This window comes from Cololabis saira, chromosome 6, assembly GCF_033807715.1.
Source record: "Cololabis saira isolate AMF1-May2022 chromosome 6, fColSai1.1, whole genome shotgun sequence".
NCBI classification, from domain to species: Eukaryota; Metazoa; Chordata; class Actinopteri; order Beloniformes; family Belonidae; genus Cololabis; species Cololabis saira.
This window is the reverse complement of record NC_084592.1, coordinates 35,872,875-35,894,338: the sequence shown is the minus strand read 5'-3', so window position 1 is coordinate 35,894,338 and position 21,464 is coordinate 35,872,875. Positions and strand designations below refer to the sequence as shown.

Sequence of the window (21,464 nt, the reverse complement as noted above, 5' to 3'; positions counted from 1 at the left end):
GAAGAGAGGACAGACTTAAATGTAATCTGATGGGGGTTTTTTTCAGAAACATTATTACAACTGGAGAACCTGCTCTATTGTACAAGCACAATCATTCAACCAGGCAAGCAACTCTTGGCAATGGACCTGTACCAAGAACAGAAGCGGAGCGCAGATCTGCGCAGTCTAGAGCTGTGACACTGGAATAAACCTGATAATGTTACTGCAGCTTCTACAAAAGGAGCTTTTAAAATACTTCATTTTAATAGGACCCGAGGAAGAGTGCCTGTCAAACTGATGACAGCTACTGGGATCCAAATAAATAATAATAATAATAATAATAATAATAATAATAATAATAATAATGTTATCTGCTCTCAGGGAGAAAGCAAAGGATCTGCAGTATGTGCAGGACTACAAACCTGCAAACGAGAACTTCAAACATGTCCGGGTCCTCCTGCACGGGCCCGTCGGAGCTGGAAAGTCCAGCCTCATCAACTCTGTGAGCAACATCCTCCGAGGAAGAATGACCATTTCTGCACCAGCCAATGCAATCACTGCTGGCAGAAGCTTCACAGGAAGTGTAAGAACACAAGACCTCAGGAGCTCATGTTCATCACTGCAGCTTTCTGAAAACTAATAAAGCAGGATATTTGGAATCTACTGATCAGTTCGTTAAAGGATCTTCTGTTAAAATGTGTAGACGAGGCAAGGTAAAGCTAGGCAAGGCAAGGCATGGCAGGGCATGGCAAGGCAAGGCTCGGCTAGACTAGGCAAGGAAAGCCAAGGTAAGTTTCTTTGTAGAGCACAATTCATACACAAGGTAATTCAAAATGCTTTACAGCTACATAAAATCACTAGAAAGCAAATAAAATAATTCTATAATACAAACAATCATTAATTAATACATTAAATTAAAAAGGAAGAATGCAGATACAGTCCTTTCAGTTGTCACGTTCACAGCTAAACAGAACTGTTTTCAGCCTGGAGTTGAACACTGTTAGAGTTGAGGTCTGTCTCACATCTTCTGGAAGACTGGTCCAGATCTAGTCCGGACTCTGGGCACCAGCAGGAGACCAGTCCCTGAGGTTCTCAGAGTCCGGGTTGGTTCATGTGGCTACAACATGTCAGAGATGTACTTTGCCGCTAAGCCATGAAGAGACTTCGACACAAGCAAAGATGTTTTAAAGTCTATCCTCTGAGCGACAGGAAGCCAGTGCAGGGGCCTGAGGACTGGACTCATATGGTCTTGTTTCCTGGTTCTAGTCAGGACTGGAGCAGCAGCAGAAATGAGAGGAGAAGTTCAGTCATCAGGAGAGACTAGGACTAGACTCACTGATCCTCTACATCCACAGGAACAAGCAGAGGTGGTTGATCTGGTTAGGATGTCTCCTTGGGGCCTCCCTGAGGAAGAAATTTCAGACATGCCCAACCAAGAGGAGGCATTAGGGATGTGTGTGTATGTATGTAGGTATGTATGGATCTCCAAGCAACACCAGAACCCAGAAACATGACTTCTGTCCATTTTTTATTTCAGTATGAAACTCATGAATTCTGGACTGGGAGAGGAAGCTCTAAGACATTCTTCCCTTTGGTCTTCAATGATGTCATGGGTCTGGAGGATGGGACCAAGGAAGGTGTTCATGCTGAGGACATCAAGCTGGCCATGCAAGGACACATGAGGGAGGGTCACAACGTACGTTCACCTGGAACTGACGGATGATGATCTGCAGAAATACCACCTCTGACCACACTGAGGCAGCACATTGCAAAGTGATAGCTTTATGTGTTAGCCTCTGGTGTATGTAACCTTTAGTGGGACAAAGCGGTTTTGAAAGATGTGCTGGACAATCTCCCCTCATTAGTACACTGTTGATGACTCAGCAGATCCATATGCCCCATGTGGTCAGAAGTGGCATTGCTACATAAAACTTTCAGTCGCGCTTTTGTTGTGTTTTGTTCTCCAGTTCAACCCAGTAACTCCTCTGACTGAGACCAATCCTGGCTACAACCTGGACCCCTCTCCTGATGACAAAGTCCATGTTCTGGTCTGCGTGATTTCAGCCAACATTCCAGAGATCAAGAAGTCAGTTCTGGAGAAGATAAATGAGATCAGAGAAGCAGCCAAAAACCTGGGTAAGCACACCTGGCAGGAGCATTTGATGGAGGGATTTCTCTGAGATACAGATCCAGTATGCTGGTGTAGATGCTCAACAACATACTTTCTATGCAACTCTTAAAGAATTTTAAAAGATACATACATAAAAACGGTGAATTAAAAAAAACAGCCAATCAACAGCAAGGACCATACAGTTAGTGAGGATTAAGGTCTAGAGTCTAGACAGCTGCCCAGAGGACTAATTCAGCCATGAAGAGACTGGCTGGGTCGGGGTTAATATGAGGGTGTTGGGGTGTGTGGACGCTGGTAGGATAAGATGGGGGCGTGGCTTTGCCAGGCTCATGTCCATAAGTCCATTTCACCCCTCGCCTTTTGTGAGGAGCTGAATAGCTGGATGGTCTTGGGAACAGAAGACCACACTACAGAACAGGAAACCGTCCATCCTAGACTGATAAAAATTAGGCGGAGTTTAATTCAGGTGTTGAAGTACCCCAGTTTCCACAGAAAACAGAGCCAACTCTGCCGCTTCCTGACAAGTGCATCTGTGTTTGTGGACCAGTTGAGTTTATTGTCTCAGTGAAGCCCGGGGTACTTGTATGTGCTGATTAACTCCACTGACCCCCTCAATGGAGACCAGCAGCAGAGCTGGGCAGGACCTCCTGCTGAGCTCTGTCTCTGTCTTTTATCCAGTAGATGGCATAGTAGAGTAAATAAAGTCAAAGGAAGCTTTACCCTTGGGTGAAGTAAATTCAAGAAACGCTTCATTGTAGCATCCCTATTGGTAGAAACCGAACTCTGGTCATTGAATGTAGGAAACATCTCAACATCTCATCATCTGTCTGCAGGAATTCCCCAAATGACACTAATGACTCACATCGATGAGGCTTGTGGTGAAATCAACAAGGACCTGAAGAATGTGTACAGGAGCAAACACCTGAAGAAGAAGGTGAGTGAACAGGTGTGAAATTCACCTTTAAAAATCTTCAGAATAGGAGCAAGAAACCTGACTGTTGGTTCTCCAACGTTCAGATGAAGGACTTCAGCACAGCTGTGGGAATACCGATGAACTGCATCTTTCCTGTGAAGAACTACAGCGAAGAAATCGACCTGAATAATGACGTTGACGTTCTGATCCTGAGCGCCCTGAGAAAAATGGTCGACTTTGGAGATGACTTTATTGAAAAGAAGTAAATAGAATGAGGAACGATCTGCTAATCAAGATCATTTATCAAAACAGATGTAAAAATCAGATGTAGATCTTTTATATCTTACAAATTTGAAATAAAGTTTTCTGAGTTTTAATGTTTTAACCAACCACTAATCCTCTGATAGAATGCTCCTGACGAGTGGCTTTGGAGGGGTGGAAGATGCCATCTTGGCAAATCAAACTCCAACCAAACCCTGTCAATCAAACAAAGCAACATCAGCGTGGGAGCACGCTCAACCACCCTGTTAAGAGCTGCTATGATGAAGCCCATACAGAACTGGTCTTGGATAAACATGAAGGCAGCTGCACAATTGATAGAAAGTTGTCCGGTCAGCCCAGGAAGGTGCCTTTGTAAGAAGCGCTTTCGGGGTCGTAAGAGTACCCCTGCTGAGATTTGCATTAAGTGGTCGGGATCGCTTTCCTGTCATGCTGAAACCAGACTGGTAATTAAAGCCTAACCAGTCAAAATTTACTAGCTGAAGTTACTAGGGCCCTAGCAATAACCAGGACCGTGTTGTACAGGTCAAGGGTCAACCAGTTTTCTAGCCAATATTTTTTCAGGCATAAAGGTAACCTTAAGATCCGCAACCGGGGCTCAGTTTATCCAAATAACGGCTGTTAAGAAATTTTACCCGATGTTTTCGGAGATGAGAATAGCCGCTGCCCCCGGGGAGCAGCCTCAGCTCACAGCCCGAGAAGAGACGTGTCCGCCGGGTCAAGCTGCTGCGTCGTTCCGGGAGAGAAACTCTCTCCCGGGACGCAGCTCTGTTGAGAATTACGCTGGCTGAAATAAATCATTTAGGAAGATGTTGGTTTAATAGATGAAATCTAACAGTTGTAGCTACGCCTGTTAAGAAATTTGCTCCGAAATTTAGAGATTTCTGTCTGCCGGCTCCGGAGTTTAGGTCCGCGTTAAATAGACGCAGCCTATGGCGTAGCTTACGTAGGGTACGTAACCATATTCCGGCGCGATCTTAGCGAACAACGGACAAAAAAGGGATTATGTACATTCACTGAGTGAATATTATGAAAGTAAAATATTGGTTTGCGCCGAGAAATGTAATCAAAATGCATTTTTATGCAGAAACTAACTCAAAATATTGATTTTATTCCCAAAAAAATAAGAAATGTCCGCCATGTTTTTTTTTTTTTTGATTCAGTCCGCAAATGACGACGAAAAGCATTCTGGGAAATTTTCATACCCCCTCGCTCGCCAAGTCAGCATCTGAAATCCCTCGATTTGAAGGGGCTATTCTCAGCCCCTAGCCCTCGTTATGCCCACTCCCCCTAGGTGAAAAGAGGAATTGGGACACCACTACCTTCACGGGAACGCGCAAAAGTTAGGGTTAGTGAAGAAAACGAGGGCGAGGGGGAGTATTGGGACGCAGCCTTAGAACCTCGGCAGAATAGATACAGAAAAAGTACGGCACCACCCGCCTCGGCCCGTAGTGCAAAAGCGGAAGACGGGGGCGTGGCGGGTAGAAGAAGGTACTAGTGGAAAAGGGCCATAATACTCTAACGCATTAATTTTTAATTCAGTAACGCAATTACCGTAACCAAACGGTGCGTGACTATGTTATTTCTGGCTACAGTGAAGCTTTTTTCCCCACACGCGGAGACCAGAGGAAACGTAGTGGGTGTGCATTCAAAAACAAGAGCGGTCATGGCGAGCCAAGAAAAGGCGAGTTTCGCAAAGTGGAGATATTGTCATTACAGTAATCCCTGGTTTTTCGCAGGGGTTACGTTACAAAAAGAACCCGTGGTAAGTGAAATTCTTTTTACAATTATTATAGAAGGCTTCAAATTGCGGAGATCAGCACCGCCTCGCACGTATTCCACTGCTCTTCTGAGCTGCTGCATCCCGACTCCGCTCTGTAGCGTCTTTTTCTCCTAAAGCCTGCGGTGCAGGTGTGTTTTTTCGAGAGAAGAAAATAGTTATAGGTAGTTGTTGTCGCTCTTTTTTCTTTTAAGATTCTTATAAACCGACATGCCACCATGGATTATATCTGAGAACTGTAATGAACAATTTATCAAACAGTCCTGTTCTTGAGCTGCTGCTGAAGCTCATTGGCCGTTCTCAGCTTGTTGCTAAGCGACCAACGTTATTGACACAGGAAGTGAAGAAGCGGGGAGACTATTTAGAATGCAGAACACAAGGCCCAATGCAAATCCATACAGTACCTGCTGAAATGAAGGTTAGGGGGCCATTAAATGGGAGCATTTAAAATAATGTTTTTATTTAAAGTAACTAAAAAGTTACTTTTCATAGTAATGCATTACTTTTTGGTCTAAGTAACTGAGTTACTAACTGAGTTACTTTTTAATGAAGTAACTAATAACGGTAACTAGTTACTATATTTCAGTAACTAGCACAACACTGGTAACTACTCTACCGAGGTTCTAAGCGTGTTTTGTCGGCCCTGGATCTGACGTAATCACACTACAGGCCACCGATTGGTCAGGGGGTTGGGAGTCCGACGTCTGAGTCAGGAGGCGGAAATTAGCGAAAGAGCGACTCGTGGCTTCTTGTTCATTTTATTCGACCAACAATGGCAGCAAAAGTCTGTTCCGTGATCCAACTCTGAGATGCAGATGTTCATAAACCTGGTGGCTGAGGAGAGAATTAAAAAGGGATCTAGACGGACGATAAGGAACGACCAGATCTACCAGGAGATCTGTCACTTCATAGCCGCTCACGTCTCCAGCTGACTTTTCAACAGCGCCGAGACAAACAAAAAAAAAAAAGCGTTGCCACTTGAAGCTTCTTTCCCTCTAATTTTTTTACTTGATATCGAACACAAGCCACAGACCCAGCAGCACATATATCATCTCATCCAGGTTCTACATCTTTAGTGTTGCTGTCTTCTTTGTTTAGATCACACAATCAAATACGTCACAGCAGCTTCGCTCCAACCTCCTACTTCTGATCTGGGTATTGAAAATAAATGAGGGCAAGGTGAGACGAGTCGGGCTGAGTAGGTACTAGTATAAAAGCGCCATTAGAGGACACGGCTGATGCAGGATCAGGAGGGAGTCTTCAGGGACCACACAGGATGAAAATTGGATCATCACTTGTCCCAACGACGCTCCGGTTCGGACCAACATGAACCTTTCAGCGGGAGTTGCTGACAGGTCGGACATCACCAGTCACCATGGCAACCGTATGGGACGAGTACTGATGAAAGCCGGGTCCTTAAAACATCCCATAACTGTGACTGAACCGACAGACGAAAAAAACGGTTTTCTAAAGTTGGGTTTCAAAATAAAACTAACATGTCACTGAAAGGTTGGTTGGTACGAACACTTCCTGAGAAAAAATGACTCATGATTCACTCATGACTGATGTGATATGAATAAAGTGTTTATTGAATGTTTAGGCTACTTTCAGAGTCTTGTATCAATCTGCCGCAGGGGCCGCACGCCCCTCATTTGAATATAAGAACATGAAATAAAAGAGCCATGAAATAAATAAAAGTGTCATGAAATGTATTACATAAACGTGGCATTACAAAATACAAGTGTCATGAAATAAATAAACCAATATGAAATAATTTGAAATAAAAACGTTGTCATTTAAAAAATATATATTTTATTAAATAATTATTATTTATTTCATTGTCATTAATTTATTTGATTGAATATGTCATAATTTAAGTATTTATTTATTTAATTTTGAATAAATCTGTGTTGTATATAACATGTTTCTAGATTTCTTACTTTATATTTTTAAAATTTGATATATTTGATATATTACACAAACTAAATTAATTATTAAATACATTTTAGTCAATGGTTTCCACACCAGTTAAAAATGACTCATGAAATTAAAATATATTATATGCAAAATAATTTTTGATGTCTTGAGTCATGTTTTTAATTTGCAGAAGATGGATAATCAAGACAGTGAGATGTAATCTGATTGGTTAAGGCAGCATTGTGTTTGGTTATAACAGGAAGTTTTCTTAATTGATAATTATTACCACCTAAATTTTTCAATTAAAAAACTGAATTTCGAACATTCCAGGTCCTGTCATAGAAAATAAAGAGTTTTAAACAAGGAAATAAGCAAGACAGTAAAATGAAAACGTTATTAAATCACAGTTTAGGCTGGTCTTCAACCCTCTAAACCTATTTTGCTTTTTTTTCTCGGGAAGTGTTCAGTATAATTTAGCAAATTGTGATCTTGAATGAAACTTGAGCTCAAAGCTAAAAATTACTCGCTTTAAAAACAAAAACCGGAACCTTTGAGTAGAATTTCTTTGGTTCCTCTGGGTTTGTTTTAGTGTCGGACACAACAAAGCGGACTCGCAGCAGTCATGAAGGACTTTGCTGTTTTCTGTATTTTTATCACAACATAAAGAAACGTCGCTTTACCCCAGATGGTGGATTAAGGTAACTTGAAAATGAGTTAATGAGTGCGTGTGATCTATGTTTTATTTTGACATATAATAAAAAACGTGGACTCTGAGCTGATCTGATCACTATAACTTCATTGCTTTGCGGTTGACGATTAAATCTTATATTTTAGTTTATACACATATGTGTGACGGGTCACAGCTGAAGATGCAGCTCCACTACTGTCGCTTCCACACAGGACAGACGTCTACAGGTAGAACACAGGTTTCTGTTATTCCTCTGCAACACACATTTAAACAGTGGTATGAAGAGAAGGAATCTGCAGTGGTCTCAGGATAACACATGATACATGAAAACTTAAATCCTTGTAAGTTTATTACACGGCAAAATACAAAACATTAACTTCTGGAACGAAAGAAAATCAATAAACACCCTGGACCATGCAAGAGCACAACTTACCACAGTGACCACTGTGATACAACAGATGGCAGTGTTGCGCTCCTTTTGCATAATTTAATCAATATTATCCTACTCCGTTACATATATATATATATATATATATATATATATATATATATATATATATATATATATATATATATATATATATACATATATAGATATAGATATAGATATTATATATATATATGTGTGTGTGTGTGTGTGTGTGTGTGTGTGTGTGTGTGTGTGTGTGTGTGTGTGTGTTGTGTTCATACAAAGAATAGTTCTTACAATAACATGCCTGCACTGCAATTTGAGGACCTCTAGAGGGCGCTGTTACACTGTGTACTGCATGGGAATAAGACATTGCATTGTGGGAAGAATGAGATGACTGAGAAGAAATTAAGATGAATAAAGTCGCAACCTCTTCTGTAAATTCCTGATACACCCACAATACACCCATAATTTCAAACAGTTCGCCGTCTTTAGTCTCTTCTAGTTTACAATCAACAGTGAAGATGAAAATATTCAACCCTCTTTTATTACTGTTTTTTGATGTCTAAACTTCGTAAAAAGTATCATTAGTATTTGTAGAATAAAACCTCAGATGAACAAGAACACAGACCATTTTTATTTGTGTCAAAAGAGAAAAATTAAGTGGGAAGTTACAATTAGTTACTAGATCCACCTTCAGCACTAGGAACCCACAGTAGATGTTTCCTTCAGCAAGAAATCTCAGTCGATGTTTCCTGTCTGACTGTTAGTTTGTCTCATGGTTGTGGAGAAATTCTGGTCCATACTTCTCCAGGTGTTTGGACGTCCATGTCTACACAGATTTATGAAGGTCCACCACAGCATCTCAACCAGGTTCAGGTCTGGACGTGGACCAGGTTTTTCCAGAAACTGGATCTGCTGCTGTGTTTGAGATCAATATCCTGTCACATGACCCAGTTTCAGCCAGTCTTCATCTGTGAGACGGATGTCCTCACATTAGTCTCTAGAATACGTCCAGCTCCGGACAATCATCCCTCCCCCACCAGTGGGTCTGAGGTGGTTCTGCAGGTTTCCCCCAAACATGGTTCTGGACATGAAGACCAAACATGGTCTCATCTGTCCTGAGGACATTGTTCCAGAAGTCTTTTTGTTTCTTTTGTAGTTCAGGGGTCCAGACTTGGTTTCCTCATGTGACTCGAAAATAGAAAAATGCAGTTCCTTTCATAATGATCTTTTGGTAGATGTGCTGGGACATGCGCTTATGGGACGACCGACAACTGTCTTGAATGTTTTCCTTAAAGGAGCCATCTGTAAGAAATGTCCAAAACTGGTACTGCAGTCACTTTCAAAATATTGTTGAGCGGCGTGTACCCTCCCCCTCCTCCCCCCGACCAGAGGTTGCCAGGTAGGCTGCAGAATGCAGCAGGAACGTAGGCTGCCATGGCTGCGATAATTAGAGCCGAGCTGGCAACCCGGATGCCGAAACAATACTGACTTGGTGATTGGGAGATAGGTGGAGGGTGGAGCTTCAGAAACAATACTGACTTTGTGATTGGGAGATAGGTGGAGGGTGAAGCTTCAGAAACAATACTGACTTGGTGATTGGGAGATAGGTGGAGGGTGGAGCTTCAGAAACAATACTGACTTTGTGATTGGGAGATAGGTGGAGGGTGAAGCTTCAGAAACAATACTGACTTGGTGATTGGGAGATAGGTGGAGGGTGGAGCTTCAGGCCAAAACAAAAAATGACAACATAAACATCAGTTGAGGGCTGCAACTCCTCTTTTTAAACTGGAATATCCTGGCTTGAGTGCTGTTGTCAGTGACATAAGTATTTGAAATGAACATGATTTTTAAATGTCTGTTGACATATCGGGGTCATTTTATGATTTGTTTTATTATTGCTCTTACATACAGCTCCTTTAAGTGAATAATCTTTTTCACCATACAACTGTAAACTGTAAACAATTTGGAAATTATTTTATTATGCTGTCAAAGGTTCTCTGAGACCATTGCTGATGTCTTTCCCTCTGCAGTGTGTCAAGACACAACTAAATGTTCCAGATCAACAAATTGCCAAAATATCTGTTTTTCTAGGAGTTTGTACACCTGCTGACGATCAGTTCATCAATAATAATGATCAGTAGCAGCTGACTGCAGCTCTTATATCCTGTGGAAGCAGTAAGGGGGTACTTACGGTAGGATTGCTCACTTGATTACTTTATTTTTTTTCTTTTTGGTTTATTTTTGTTTGATAAACACAACAAAGTCAAAGACGTCAACGTTGCTGATCATCAGAGGTTTTGTTCACTTGCTGTATGTTCTTCCAGCACCTGCAGGACCGTCCGAAATCACCAAAAGAAGATGTTCCTCCTCCATCTTCGTTTGCAGCTTCAGTCCAGAGTTGGGGCCTTCAGCCAACGGAGCGTCCATAAACTGGCCTCGGTTCAGACGGCCACCTCACTTCCTCACAAAAAGATGCAGAGCTTGCTCTACCCCTTCAGTCAGCTGGAGGCGTACCTGGACAGGTGCTGCTGTTTGCGTCCGTCGTGTAAAATTGAGTATATTTAATCACAGACTGACCTTCTCCGCTGGATCTATGATCAAACTCTCAGATCTGTGGACAGGACCCAGTTTCATCTCTTTCATCCCAGTCTGGAGGACATGATGGAGGCAGAGAAGCTCTTCCGCTCCTCCCCGTCTCACAAGATCGATTACTACGTCTCTGCAGAGAGGATGGACCACGTGCCTGCTCTGAGGCAGCCGGAGGTTCGTTCGCACACAGACTACAAGCACAGTTCTGAAAAAGCTGGAAAGCTGAGCAAACTGTAAATAAAGGAGAATTCCAGGACTTCCAGGACAAAACCATATTTAATTCACAACAGAACACAGAAATCTATTCATCCAGATATGTGAGCATTTTAATGTCTAGAGTACATGATATTGAAAACATTCAAAGAACCTGGAGACGTCTCTGTGCACCTGGGCAGAGGTGGACAGAGTACTCGACCCCAGTACTTGAGTAAGAGTACAAATACTACTGGTCAAAATTTACTCCGTTACAAGTAAAAGTAGCTCAGTCAAAATATTACTCGAGTAAGAGTAGAAAAGTACTTGCTTTTAAAGGTACTTAAGTATCCAAAAGTAAATGCTTTTAAATTTACTTTAAGTAAAAGTAAGAGTAAGATTACATTTCTTATTTTCCACATCAGTAAATTACTATATTTTTTCTAAATTAATTTAAGGATCTTTTAACTCTTGTTTCTGAGAATTAACTGTTTGAAACCAGCTGCACTGATGTGCTGCTTTTAGAACCACAATGTTATATAAAACCTGCAGAAACACCAAAAACAAATCAAATGAATGGGATCATAAGAGGACAGCAGATGATGCAGAGTTTATTAACAATCATGAACTGAAACCAAATGAACCTGCACCATCCTATTGTCTTTTTGATTTTGTCTTTCTTCTCCTGACGCAGGCGTAGCCGTTGTTGCGGCTCTGTCTTGACAAACGCAGGCTACTTTGGCGGTATCGTTTTGAGGAGGCTTGACGTATTTCCGCTTTACGTACATCCCAGTGGAGAGCGTGCACTGTGATAGGTCTCCTCCTTTGACAAAAACAGCTTGTGTCCAATAGGATTTTAGGGAAGAAGAAAAAAGAGCAGACCTGAAGTAACGAGTACTTTTCAGCCTTCCTAGAAATTTACTCGAGTAAAAGTAAAAATATTTGTCTTGGAAATGTATTCAAGTAAGAGTAATAAGTACCAAAGAAATCTAATACTCAAGTAAAGTACAAATCCTCTGGATATGTACTTAAGTACAGTACTCAAGTAAATTTACTCCGTTACTGTCCACCACTACACCTGGGACATGGTCCAAAAAGTCTCCAAAAAGTAAGGCTATCAGTAGACGTTGAAAACATCCTGATTTAGATCTGAAGTTGCTGCACGTTTGCTTTTTACGTGCAGACCCAGATGCTGCTGTGACGCGCCTTTCCCTCCTGAAGCCTCATTTACTAGTCAGGAGGAGTTGAAATGAGCGGATGTTTAAGCACACAGTGGACTGTTCTGTTGGCAGGACAGCGGCTCGCTTTGGCGTTGTGAGTTGTTTACCTCTGTTTCTGTCAGAGCGTGATGAATCCACCGCTGGCTGGCAGTGAGAGCTGCCATCCGTCTGTGAGGCGTTGGAGCGATGGATGAGTGGCCGTCATGTCCCAGAGGTCTGTGATGGTGCAGAGGCAAAGACAACAGTACAAAAACAGTTTAGACACAGCTAGACTTCACAGTAGTCTGTGGCAGTTGTATTAAACCACGCATTTATGTAGAATCAGGGACGCTGTCTTTTGATTGGCAGCTGACACAGCCAGGGACAAGCTATCACCCTTCAGCTACTCACTGTATTGACTTCAAAGGGGAAAATAATTCATTCATATTTTGTTAGTCTGGAACTATAAACTGTGCAAAATCAGCCAGACAAACGTGCTTTTTTGAAAAATTGGTTTGCAACCTTTTTTGTTGCTCTAGATGACACCAACCCAACCGTCGTTGGTCCAAAAAAGGGTTTGGTTGGGCCACGCCTGCCTTACCGCACTCACTTCAAGCACGTTATCTTGGCTTACCTGATGCTAAGATGCTAACTACCTAAACAACATTTGAAACGTCTACCACCAGAGCTGCAACAAACCCTGCCCAACTTCCAACGGAGCGCCGCTGGTTACCTTCAGGAGCTGAGGCTCAAAACAAAGTTTGGAGTCTCGAGAGCCCCACCGAGCCTCTCATAGAACTCCAGGCACCGGTAGCTCTTTAGCAGTTGGGGGCTGGTGGTTAGTTAGGATGGCCCAAGTGTAGGAGCCAACTGTTCTGGATGCTACCGGTGCTAGCAGCCAATGAAACTGGGTCCAATTATCAGCTGAAGACAAAGCGGTGACTGTTTCTGATTTCACCACTGAAATGGCATTTGAAACAGGAGGTACTGGTAATATTCACCAGCAGCTCCACAGCTGAAGGAGCTCCGGAGGATCATCTCAGGACCGTTCCAGGTGGAAATCTGCCCAAGTTACCCAACGACCCCAAAGCAGGCAATGTCACAATCCCAGTGGATCTCGTTTTACTAGTCCTGGTCCCAGTTGTACTAGTCTTAACTTCAGCTCTACTAGTCCTGATTTCAGCTCTACTCGTTCTGGTTCCACTTTTTGCTGGTCCTGGTTCAACCTCTACGAGTCCTGGATCCAGCTCTACTAGTCCTTGTTCCAGTTTTAGTAGTCGTGGTTCAGTTACACTAGTGCTGATTTGAGCTCTACTAGTCCGGGTCTCAGCTCTACTAGTCTTGGTTCCAGTTTTAGACTCTTGAAATGAGGTTGTTTGGACAGATTTGATCAGAATGACTGTAATATGATGTTAATTAGCATTATGGGTTAGCATAAGCCAAGATAAACATCTAACTGTGATTGACAGGTGGGTGTGACCCAGTCGTTTCTCCTTCTTCTTCAGAAACCTGTGGATGACATCACGGAGGGCGTGTCCAGTTCTCCTGAGAACACTGTAACTTCTGTGTATGAATTTGTTTTCCAGGTGTGTTTCATCGGCAGAAGCAACGTGGGGAAGTCGTCTCTCATCAAAGCTCTGTTTTCTCTGACTCCCGAGGTGGAAATCAGAGTCTCCAAAACTCCAGTGAGTATTCCCAGTCCATGACAGACGCCCTCCTTTCAAGCTCTGGATACAGGTTTCCTCGTCAGACGAGTGGGTTTGACCTTTGACATTTGACGCTCTGGGTGATGAAGCCCCATCTTTCTCTTTGAGGAGGGTCATTGTAAACTCCATTAAGTGAGGTTCATTTCACCTCAATGTGAGCATTTGTTCTGGTATTTTATGAAAAGAAGGATTCATGGGTAAATTATCATCAAAAATCTTCTGATGGTATGGTATGGTATGGTTTAACTTTTATCAGGTGGTTTGTTTGTTTTATTTAGGATCCCCATTAGCATTAGCCACAGCATTAGCTATTCTTCCTGGGGTCCGACATACAAACAACACACAAATAAACACTTAATACATACATACAGACATACATTACACATGACAAAACAAAACAATAATAGACACAACTCCCTTAATCACAATCTATACAGAGGATAGAACTAAATCACCCTCATTCTCAGACATAAATACATAGAAATGAAATCAAATAAAACACCTTTATAACCAATACCTGCCTGGAATGACCTTATCTAAAATTAAAATTATTTGACCACTTTTCACCTTATTACGATAGGGTTTACACTACCTATAATTATATTTCAACCTTCACTTTGTTCCCTCTAAATGAAAAAATCATCATTCATAAAATTTTAAAAGATATTGTTTTAACTGAAACTTAAACCAATCTTTGCTACCTGCATGTGAAATATAAACTGGTATAGAGTTCCAGCCGACCATGGCTCTGTAAAAAAAAGTTCTCTGAATCATACCTGTTCTCACCCTTGGCAGTATGAACCTGCTTTCTGATGTCATTCTAGTATTGTACCCATGGTGAGCAAAATGATAATGGAATCTGTCATATAGTTGTTTCGGAGGGCGTGTCACCAGTATATTTCTCAGAAAACTTAACATAACATACGTAGACCTTTGTCTTACAGATAACCAGCCTAGTTTTTTGTGCATGCTGGACACATTAGATCTATAAGGACATGATAAAGCACAACGTGCAGCTTTATTTTGTGCCACTTGTAATTTCTTTACATTTTTAACTAAGGTATTAGACCAAACTACAAAACAATAATCTAGTTGCGACAAAACCAAAGCATTCAAAACCTGTCTCCTAACATCTAGAGATAAAAATGTTGAGATTCTTCTCACTAGTGACACGCCTCTTCCCATTTTGCAAACTACAGAATCAATTTGTTTAGACCATAACAAATTATGATCTAAAATTACACCCAAAACCTTTGTCTCATAAACCTGTTCAACAGAAATATTATTTATATTCAATTTCAATATTAGTTCAGGTTTAAATTGATATTTAGAACAAAGCTATATTGATTTTGTTTTGCCAACATTAAGAATTAATTTATTGTAACCTATCCATTCAGCTACTACCTTTAATTCCTCCTGCAATATGTAATTCAATTCACCTATTAAAGGAGCAGTAGCATAAATTGTAGAATCATCGGCATATGTAACAATATTAAATTTCTTCAAAACAAAGGGCAATTCATTAATAAATATAGAAAATAATAAGGTGGTGTTGTTGATGGTTGGATGCCTCTTGCTTTCCATCCACTCACAATTCCAAGCACACATCAATCTCAGACATTTACTCAGACATCTGAAGGACAAAATGCAACCAGGCCAAAAACATGTCATATACCAAATACGGTGTTCGTCTTGCAACAAAACATGTGACGAGAATCCAACTCACAGAAAAGGAACATCAAAAGGAATGCAAGAAGGAGACTGGGAACGACAAACAAGATCAATAAAAGCAATAGTGCAACATGAAAACCAGAGGACTGAGGTGGAGGGGGGACTCAGGGAGAACCATGCAGGAACTTTGAAAAAACCATGTGGGAACCATCAATTTAAAACTCTCTGTAAACTCTTCGAACTGATGGTTCCTATTCCCCTATGGAAGAACCATCTAGGAGCCTCGGAGGACCATAATTGAACCATGAGGGAACCCTGGAGCACTGAAAACACGTCAGAGCTGAAGAAGCTCTGATCCAGATCTTTCCCTATCTCTGATCCAACGATTCAAGTGTGTTTTTGTTTTATGTCCTCTTCTCAGGGTCACACAAAAAAGATGAATTTCTTCAAAGTTGGCAAAGCTTTCACCATCGTGGACATGCCAGGATATGGACACAAAGCTCCTAAAGACTTTGTGGACATGGTTGAGCCTTACCTTCACACCAGGAACAAGTAAGTCCTTGTTCTCCTGCTCTCATCTGATTTCAGCTGGATGGAAACATCCCTTCAGGGTTCTGACATGTTGTCATCATTGAACCGAAGTCAGTTTCCTTTTTCTGACGCTCCCTGTTGTTTGAGAGGACGTCCACCAGAGGGTGGCCTTGGACAGAAGTCAGGACCAGTGGTGGACAGTAATGGAGTAAATTTACTTTTGTACTGTACTTAAGTACATATCCAGAGGATTTGTACTTTACTTGAGTATTAGATTTCTTTGGTACTTATTACTCTTACTTGAATACATTTCCAAGACAAATATTTTTACTTTTACTCGAGTAAATTTCTAGGAAGGCTAAAAAGTACTCGTTACTTTCAGGTCTGCTCTTTTTTCTTCTTCCCTAAAATCCTATTGGACACAAGCTGTTTTCGTCAAAGGAGGAGACATATCACAGTGCACGCTCTCCACTGGGATGTACGTAAAGCGGAAATACGTCAAGCCTCCTCAAAACGATACCGCCAAAGTAGCCTGCGTTTGTCAGGTTCATTTGGTTTCAGTTCATGATTGTTAATAAACTCTGCATCATCTGCTGTCCTCTTATGATCCCATTCATTTGATTTGTTTTTGGTGTTTCTGCAGGTTTTATATAACATTGTGGTTCTAAAAGCAGCACATCAGTTTCAAAGAGTTAATTCTAAGAAACAAGAGTTAAAAGATCCTTAAATTAATTTAGAAAAAATATAGTAATTTACTGATGTGGAAAATAAGAAATTTACTCTTACTATTACTTTTACTTAAAGTAAATTTAAAAGCATTTACTTTTGGATACTTAAGTACCTTTAAAAGCAAGTACTTTTCTACTCTTACTCGAGTAATATTTTGACTGCGTTACTTTTACTTGTAACAGAGTAAATTTTGACCAGTAGTATTTGTACTCTTACTCAAGTACTGGGGTCGAGTACTCTGTCCACCTCTGGTCAGGACCAACTCCCTGAAACTGAAGGAACCCTTGAGAAACATTTGTGATGGTATTATGACGGACTTGGACCTTGAAAAGTCTGAAAGTCTCTCTCTCCTCGTTTCCTCCAGTCTCGTGAGGACGTTCCTGTTGATTGACGGCAGTGTCGGTCTTCAGCAGGCTGATATGATCGCTCTGGAGATGTGTGAGGAGACCAGATGCCCATATGTGGTAGGACACCCGCATGATTGTACAGTAAACGGTTTAACTGGGCTGAACCCGCCATGAGCTTCTCACAATATCCTTCTGAAATTCTGGCCCAACTCTTCAAATCTGGGGACTTATTTGGGCTTATATCCAGTTGGAAGACCCATCCACATTCAAACGTTAACTTTTGGCTGATATATTGAGATGTTGTCGGCATCTCAAGCAAATGATCCCCACATCATGATGCTGACACCCCCATGCTTCAGTGGGGATGGTCTTCTGAGGCCTGCAAGCACCTTCCTCTTATTTTCCTCCAAATGTTATGATGGTCATTATGTCGTAACTGTTCAGTTCTTCACATCAACCCAGATCTTTGTCTCCATGTGGACTAAAATTCCAGTAGGATATTGTGAGAAGCTTATGGAGGATACCTGAAGCCTTTGGGAGACTTAAGAGACCTTGACAGGGTCTCCCAAGCCTAATCAGTCCTGGGCGGTGGGCCAGACTAAGAGAGATTCAGATAGACACATGTTGAAGAAGAAAAATGGAGGCACACCTCAAAAGGTGTGCCTCAAGGAAAATACACCTAGATTCTTTTAAGTTCTTGGAGATAGTGGTGGGCCACAGGTTAGGAGGGGTTTCAGGCGTGGTCACCTGGACGGAGGTCCTGTGACCCAGGGAGATCTCTCAGCTGGCTCGGAAATGGCTCGTTATACTTCAAGAGGAGCAGGTGGTCTGAGAGAGGGAGCTCTGGATCTAGATGAGTGGATGGGTGGATGGATGGATAGATTGGTGGATAAATGGATGGATGGGTAAATGGGTGGATGTATGATAGATGATAGATGGATGGATGGATGGATGGATGGATGGATGGATGGATGGATGGATGGATGGATGGATGGATGGATAATAGATGCTGGATGGATGGATGGATGGATGGATAATAGATGCTGGATGGATGGATGGATGGATGCATGGATGGATGGATGGATGGATGGATGGATGGATGGATGGATGGATGGATGGATGGATGGATGGATGGATGGATGGATAGATGGATGGGTGCATGGATGGATAATAGATGCTGGATGGATGGATGGATGGATGGATGGATGGATGGATGGATGGATGGATGGATGGATGGATAAACAGTTGAAAGACATTTCGAACTGATGATAAACTTTGTCCAACGTCCAGATTTCATCTCAAGAGCCCTGTCAGTACAAAAGCTGTGGCCAGAGAGGAGTCTTTATTAACATGTAACCCGAGCTGAATAATTAACTTCCAGGACTCGTTTTAACTGCCCCACCAGCAGAAAACGCTTCCATGGTCATTAGGCAGGTCAATTTGTCGTCCTGTCCCAAACCCTCGTCATTATGTCCACACTGAATTAATGCTGAACGCTCCCACTCAGCTATTTAAAAACTGCTCTGGTCACTTATTCATGCTGTCAGGTTATGAAACGCATCTGGTCGGCCAGAGGGCGCTCCTGTTAGAAATAACCGTGAAGGGCCCACGCAGGAGCCAGCTCTTCAAACTGATACCTGCTGCTATGGAAACACAGAGTTTTGACACAGCGATGAAACTTAATAACATCACGAACCAACACTGAGATTATTTAATTGTTCTGTTGCACCACCAACGTAAAAAATGAGCCCTTAAGGTCTCAGACTGGGGATTGTAGTTTGATTTCTGATGAGCAGATGTCAGTAGAAGTTCTTTCTCTGCCGACTCAACGCCATTTCCTCCTGGAAATAGCTGTTCATTCATGAACATAAACAAAAGTTTACTAATGTAACTTCACATAAGCCACAACTGTAACCAGGTGAAACTCATCCATCCATCTACTTCCTCTTATCCGTGTTCGGGTCGCCGGGCCAGCGGTCCAGCCACCTCCTCCAGCTCTTCTAGGGGAATGCCAAAGCATTCCAGAGACGGCTGAGGCTTGGAATCTAGCCAGGGTGTCCCGGGTCGTCCCTGGGTGTAAAAGCGTAATTTTTGGAACATGTTTCAGGTCCAAAGTTTAAAAATTAAATGAAGCTCATTCTGACCTGAAGACGTCAAACGTAAGAACCAGTGAAGGTGGTTGTGGTACGATGGTGGATGTTTGCTACATGTGGTGTTCGATATTCATAATTTTATTAATAATCGGTATCGCCCCCCCCCCCCAAAAAAAATCGAAAATAAATAATTTAGATTTTTTTTTTAAAGAAAAATTAAGAAATTTACTGAAATACTGCATTTTCTTTTTCTATTAAGAATGTTCAACATGCTCAAACTTAAGTAAACTTAAGTAAATATTTGCACTTAAAAAAACAACCTGTGTAGCCATTTTCACAACCTGTACTGTTTGGTTGTTTGTCATGTGTACTAGTTAGCTTACTGTTACTACCTCCAAGTAGGCACTTGCTGTGGTTTGGGTCTGGGAATTGGGAGTATTGTGCCTGACTGTTCTAAAATTGAGGCTGTTATTCCTCTTAATTTGTTATTTTTTATAGGCAGCTTTTTTATTTTATGTAAAGAGAAAATTCACTTAATGTTATTTTTAATAACTGAAATGCTGCTTGATTTGTTTGATGTTCCATAATTTGCACTTTTGATGTGTGAGCCGTGCGAAGTGAATATTGCTGTCCTTCCTAGTTAAAGCAATAAATTGCTCACCATTCATTTAAATGAATTCTTGTATTGAAATTTGTTTTCTCCCAAAAAGGTAAAAAAGGGTAATAATCGTATCGGCTGATATCGGCTATCGGTCTTTTTGATTTCCCCCTAATCGGTGATCGAAATAATCGAAAAAAAGGCTGATCGGTCGGACACTACTTTCAGGTGGTGCTGACAAAGATGGACAAATGTGGACCAGGAGGACTGCTGACCAACCTGCTCCGTCTTCAGGAGGTGGTGCAAACACACACCAGCAGCTGCTTCCCCCAACCCTTCCTGATCAGGTGACCGCCCAGCTTCCTCCCTCAGACATGCGCTGTGACACAGAAACCATCAGAACGGTTGACTTTCCTGATCCTCGTCGGAGTTTATAAGTACTCACCAGACCACACACAGTCACTACGTTTACATGCAGTCAAAATTCGGGTTATTGCTAATATTCCGGTTACTGAAACATTCGGAATATTCCGTTTACATGCGTGAGCAAACAGGGTTATCCCTGTTTACATGGTAATTACCATTTGTGATATCTGGATCAAACCAGCAACGCACGGAGAACGTGATGACGCAATTCCCGTCATTTCCGCTTCTTCTTCCTGTATCCAAATTCAAAACAAATGCTGCTTCGCGCAACTTTTCGCTCACCTTCTTGTAAATCTGGCTATCCCGGTACTTTCTACCGTCTATAAATGACAAAATGTTCATATCCTTCATTACATTTATGAAGTAATTAGTCTCCTCCTCACTCCAAAAGTGTGGCGTGGTCTTGAGTTTCTCCGTGTTTATAAGAACTTCCTGGACTCAAAAGACCAGGATTCCTTGTGAACAGAGCATGCGCAGAAAACAAATTCATGTTCCGTTTGATCGGGATATTACGTTTGGCGTTTACATGATCAAATATTCGGGTTTTAAAAGGAGTAACCCAGGGGTCATATTCGGGTTTTTAAAAACCCGAATATGAGCAAATCCGGGTTATTCAAAGGGGTTATTGGTGTTTACATGGCCGTGCAAATTCGGGTTATTGCCAATATTCGGGTTTTAAAAGGGGTATTGACTGCATGTAAACGCAGTCTGTGTTAGAAAACTGATCTAGCACCAGTCCAACCTCAGTGCAGAGCGCACTGGTGTCGATCTAAATGGTGTCTAGTTACGGTTAGTTCTCATTTCCTCCATCAGCATTTCTGCTGTTTTTCCACAGTTCTCTGCAGTTCTCGGGAATCCACCTACTGAGATGCTTCGTCACCCATGTAACTGGCAGCACGGAGCTGAAGGACCCGCCTCAGAGCTGAGGGGTCCATGTTTGCCTGAGGTGGATCTGGACCAGCGTCTACCGGGTTCCTCCAGAGCATCAGCTGGGATTTCATTTTATAATAAAAAAATAAAGCACCTATTCCTGCGTTCGCTGTATTTGTAATGAATCTTGCTGGTAGTTCTCCTCCTGGTTTCATTTACACTATCTGAAATAGGAAAATACAGCGAGAAATTAGTGGCAGAGTGATTTGATAAGACTGATAATATACAGTAAACGTGACTGAACTCTCGGAGTGTGGAACAGTCGTAGATCTGCAATCAAGCGGCCATAAACGTTTTATAGACACTGAAGGTCAAGGTCTCGCGGTGACTATTACATGACCAATTCAGAGG

At 41.8% G+C, this 21,464-nt stretch overlaps 2 protein-coding genes across 4 annotated transcripts; both read left to right on the top strand.

Annotated features, from left to right (window-relative positions):
• Window positions 1-343: 343 nt before the first annotated feature.
• Window positions 344-3,400, top strand: LOC133445625 (interferon-induced protein 44-like). The gene is made up of 5 exons (XM_061722949.1): window positions 344-562; window positions 1,517-1,675; window positions 1,947-2,115; window positions 2,944-3,044; window positions 3,128-3,400. Exons 1-5 carry the CDS (start codon window positions 344-346, stop codon window positions 3,287-3,289), a joined length of 810 nt encoding a protein of 269 aa, XP_061578933.1. The 3' UTR covers window positions 3,290-3,400.
• Window positions 3,401-7,572: 4,172 nt separating this feature from the next.
• gtpbp8 (GTP binding protein 8 (putative)) lies at window positions 7,573-21,204 on the top strand. 3 transcript variants are annotated; one of them, XM_061724560.1, is made up of 9 exons: window positions 7,573-7,687; window positions 10,194-10,294; window positions 10,427-10,624; window positions 10,712-10,865; window positions 13,669-13,767; window positions 15,881-16,011; window positions 17,084-17,183; window positions 19,986-20,104; window positions 21,019-21,204. In XM_061724560.1, exons 3-9 carry the CDS (start codon window positions 10,461-10,463, stop codon window positions 21,107-21,109), a joined length of 858 nt encoding a protein of 285 aa, XP_061580544.1. In that variant the 5' UTR covers window positions 7,573-7,687; window positions 10,194-10,294; window positions 10,427-10,460; the 3' UTR covers window positions 21,110-21,204. The 3 variants fall into 3 exon arrangements, with proteins under 3 accessions (XP_061580544.1, XP_061580542.1, XP_061580543.1); XM_061724558.1 differs by having other exon boundaries at window positions 7,587-7,697; XM_061724559.1 differs by lacking the exon at window positions 7,573-7,687 and having other exon boundaries at window positions 10,120-10,294.
• Window positions 21,205-21,464: the final 260 nt, after the last annotated feature.